The sequence below is a fragment of the Oncorhynchus kisutch genome, linkage group LG10, assembly GCF_002021735.2.
Source record: "Oncorhynchus kisutch isolate 150728-3 linkage group LG10, Okis_V2, whole genome shotgun sequence".
Classification (NCBI taxonomy): domain Eukaryota; kingdom Metazoa; phylum Chordata; class Actinopteri; order Salmoniformes; family Salmonidae; genus Oncorhynchus; species Oncorhynchus kisutch.
The window spans coordinates 17,687,434-17,691,410 of NC_034183.2; the positions used below are offsets into that span (position 1 = coordinate 17,687,434).

Below are 3,977 nucleotides of genomic sequence, written 5' to 3' on the forward strand. Positions count from 1 at the left end.
GATATCTTCAACCACCAACATACCATCCTCAGACAAGGCCGAGTATAGCCCACAAAGATCTCCGCCACGGCACAACCCGAGGGGGGGCGCCAACCCAGACAGGAAGATCCCATCTCAAGTGACGCACCCCTCCTAGGGATGGCATGAAAGAGCACCAGTAAGCCAATGACTCAGCCCCTGTAATAGGGTTAGAGGCAGAGAATCCCAGTGGAAAGAGGGGAACTGGCCAGGCAGAGACAACAAGGGTGGTTCGTTGCTCCAGAGCCTTTCCGTTCACCTTCACACTCCTGGGCCAGACTTCACTCAATCTTATGACCCACTGAAGAGATGAGATTTCCCCTAAAAACCGGAATATCCGGTTGTTGGGGACTCGGCAGAGGCTACTTGCTTCCGCCTTACCACTCAAACAAGCTCATTGAGTACGGTATTGCAGTCACAAGATGAAGGCTTTTACTAAACTCTTAATAGTTGGTGCTATAGGAGTAGCTTTTGTTGCTTTCCAATGGAGTGGACCCACCTTGGACTCAGGTAAGATATTTCTTTAGCTTCTTCCAATCCTTGACTGGTCTATCAAGTAAAACTGTTTCAAAGTACACGTTTCTTACACGTTTAAATCCAAATCAACACTGTTGGAATGTGTTTCTGTTTTGTTTTGGTAGGCTAAGTGATGAGTAATGTTTGTTGCAGTCCTTGGTGCACTACTTGGTGCACTCGTTGCACTCTGTAATAACCAATCTGATATGAATGAATTCACAAACACTTATTCAATGCAACTTTCAGGTTTACTGAGCTAAGCTTTCGGCCAGATTACCTTTGTGAGTGCAATACAGTACAATACACATACGCTAATACAGTATAGTCATCCTAGGCCTGAAATGAGTCAGAGGCAACCATGTGGAATTGGAACCGTACAGAACTACAGCCTACTACTTAATATGCATTCCACTCATAACTGGTTTAGGGTGGAACACGTAGTAGTTGATAATCTGGCTAGAGTAGTTTCCATGTACAGTAAAAGCAGTGGAAATTGCAATCACAGCATTATACTTCTAATAATCTATCACATTTAAACTTAGGTTATCGTTATTTCTATAAGTGTGGACATTTGTTTCCCCCAATTTCTCACCATAAATTAGCCTGGGTTTTTTCAGAACCAAAAGCAGCAAACTCAGGCACTATCTAACAATTAACTTTGTTCATAACCCACTGGGCACAGACATCAATTCAACGTCTATTCAACATAATTTCATTGAAATTACACGTAAACAACGTTGATTCAAACAGTGTGTGCCTAGTGGGAAGTGTTTAAAGCAGTAATTCTCTATGGCCTATAATTAACATTCCCCTTGTTTCTACTCATATAGATTACACATTGTACTATACACTGAGTCCTAGACAGACATAAAGATCCATATCATCATGCTAGTTGGATGCCAGGAAAGTGTCCATTAGGTCTAGGATGCAGCACGTACTTTAGTGCACATCAAATGCACATTTTCTTGATAGGCCTCACGTCGACAATAAACATCTCCATTCTATTCCCTTGTCTTAGTTTTTTCCCTTTTGAATTTTGTTTAGACAAACTATACTGTAAGATGTAATGAGTACTGCCAGAAGAGGACTGGCCACCCCTCATAGCCTGGTTCCTCTATAGGTTTCTTCCTAGGTTTTGGTCTTTCTAGGGAGTTTTTCCTAGCCACCGTGCTTCTACACCTGCATTGCTTGCTGTTTGGGGTTTTAGGCTGGGTTTCTATACAGCCCTTTGAGATATCAGCTGATGTACGAAGGGCTATATAAATACATTTGATTTGATTTGATACTGTAATGACTTTCAATGTGGCTGGTTTTCAGAGTCTTTAAAGGGTGCACGGGTTCTGGTGACTGGTGCCAGTACAGGTATAGGTGAACAAATGGCATATCACCTTGCCGGCTTTGGTGCCCAGGTGGTTATTACAGCCAGGAGGGAGAAGGTTCTACAGCAGGTCAGTGACACTTCAATCAGGCGTTTTCATCAATGTCGCTAGGCAATAGTTGTCTATGACAATACCTTAATGTTTTTCATAATTATGTTACTCTTATGCAAACATCACTCTCTTGTACTGCAGGTAGTAGAGAAGTGCCAGGGTTTGGGGGCCCAGAAAGCTCTGTACGTAGCAGCAGACATGGCCAATCCTTCTGACCCAGAAAGGGTGGTGCAGTTTGCTGTGGACAAGCTGGGAGGACTGGACTACCTGGTGCTGAACCACATAGGTTCCAGCCCATTCGCCATGTGGGACGGAGATGTGGAGCACACTAGATGGTTAATGCAGGTGGGGTATCTATCTCGACTACTGTGTTTCATGTGACCCAGTAGGATGACATGTACATGTAGCTACCGTTATATGTACAGTACCACTATTACAATAGTGTTATGTTATCTCCTCTTTTACTTTGTCTTTGTCAGGTAAATTTCCTCAGCTATCTGCAGATGGTGAAGACTGCTCTGCCCACCCTTGAGCAGAGTAGCGGTTCCATTGTGGTCGTCTCCTCCTTATTAGGTGAGTCAGAGCTCTTCTCTAAACTAAGCTTTCCAAGTGACCCTGGACCTATGATTGGCTAATGTTTTGGTTCCACAGGAAAAATGTGCAGCCCGTTTATGGCCCCCTACACATCCACAAAGTTTGCCCTGAACGGTTTCTTTGGGACGCTGCAGCATGAGCTGGCCATGCAGAAGAGCAACGTATCCATTACTATCACCGTCCTGGCCCTGATCGATACGGACTCGGCTATGGAGAAAGTCAAGTACGATATTGTTGATATCAACTTCAGTCAAGTTGTAACCGCACAAAGTGTTTTATGGTTGTGTTGATAGTTGTTAGAGCACCTATATCCAAGTATCCTTGGATACATTTAAAAAATATTGAAAGGATGCAGAGTCCTCACTGTTTGTATTACAGGGGGTTCACCAACATCCCAGCCTGGCCGGCCAGTGAGGCAGCGCTTCACATCATCACTTCTGGAGCCACTCGTCAGACAGAGTCTTACTACCCCTGGTTCTGGTATTATGGCTCTCTCATCCGAGACTGGTTCCCCTACTTAAGGGATATATCTATACGTAACTTTTATAAATATTAAACATATGCTTAAAATATACGTTATGATGAGAGAGAAAAATCAAGATAGCATACAGTATTATTCTTTTTTATTATTTCACCTTTATTTAACCAGGTAGGCCAGTTGAGAACAAGTTGTCATTTACAACTGCGACCTGGCCAAGATAAAGCAAAGCAATGCGACACAAACAACAACACAGAGTTACACATGGAATAAACAAACATACAGTCAATAATACAGTAGAGAAAAAAATATATAAATTATATAGAGCCCTTATTGCATGGAACTTCCTTCCATCTCATATTGCTCAAATAAACAGCAAACCTGGTTTCAAAAAACAGACAAAGCAACACCTCACAGCACATCGACTCTCCCCTATTTGATCTAGATAGTTTGTGTGTATGCATTGATATGTAGGCTGTGTGTGTCTTTAAAAAAAATGTATGTAGTTCTGTCCTGCTGTTCTTGTTTATTGATGTTCTGTATTACAGTGGCTTGTAAAAGTATTCACCCCCTTGGCATTTTTCCTATTTTGTTGCCTTACAACCTGGAATAAAAATAGATTTTTGGGGGGTTTGTATCATTTGATTTACACTAGATGCCAACCACTTTGAAGATGCAAAATATTTTTTATTGCGAAACAAACAAGAAATAAGACAAAAAAACTGAAAACTTGCAGCTGAGAGTGCATATAATTGAAGTCGGAAGTTTACATACACTTAGGTTGGAGTCATTGAAACTCGTTTTTCAACCACTCCACAAATTTCTTGATAACAAACTATGGTTTTGGCAAGTCAGTTAGGACATCTACTTTGTGCATGACACAAGTAATTTTTCCAACAATTGTTTATAGACAGACTATTTCACTTATAATTCACTGTATC

General features: G+C 41.6%; 1 protein-coding gene across 1 annotated transcript; it reads left to right on the forward strand.

The window, feature by feature from the left end:
* Window positions 1–323: 323 nt before the first annotated feature.
* Window positions 324–3,597, forward strand: LOC109897840 (hydroxysteroid 11-beta-dehydrogenase 1-like protein). The gene is made up of 6 exons (XM_020492445.2): window positions 324–528; window positions 1,852–1,982; window positions 2,106–2,309; window positions 2,444–2,537; window positions 2,616–2,781; window positions 2,937–3,597. The coding sequence occupies exons 1-6, from the start codon at window positions 441–443 to the stop codon at window positions 3,112–3,114; spliced, it is 861 nt and encodes a 286-aa protein (XP_020348034.1). The 5' UTR covers window positions 324–440; the 3' UTR covers window positions 3,115–3,597.
* The last annotated feature ends 380 nt before the right edge of the window (window positions 3,598–3,977 follow it).

What these genes read in the sequence shown, in the direction of transcription:
- LOC109897840 (XM_020492445.2), top strand. Translation starts at nt 441, where the DNA reads ATGAAGGCTTTTACTAAACTCTTAATAGTTGGTGCTATAGGAGTAGCT. An exon ending in TGGACCCACCTTGGACTCAG is followed by an intron (nt 529 to 1,851) that starts GTAAGATATTTC and finishes GCTGGTTTTCAG; the next exon opens with AGTCTTTAAAGGGTGCACGG. An exon ending in ACACTAGATGGTTAATGCAG is followed by an intron (nt 2,310 to 2,443) that starts GTGGGGTATCTA and finishes TGTCTTTGTCAG; the next exon opens with GTAAATTTCCTCAGCTATCT.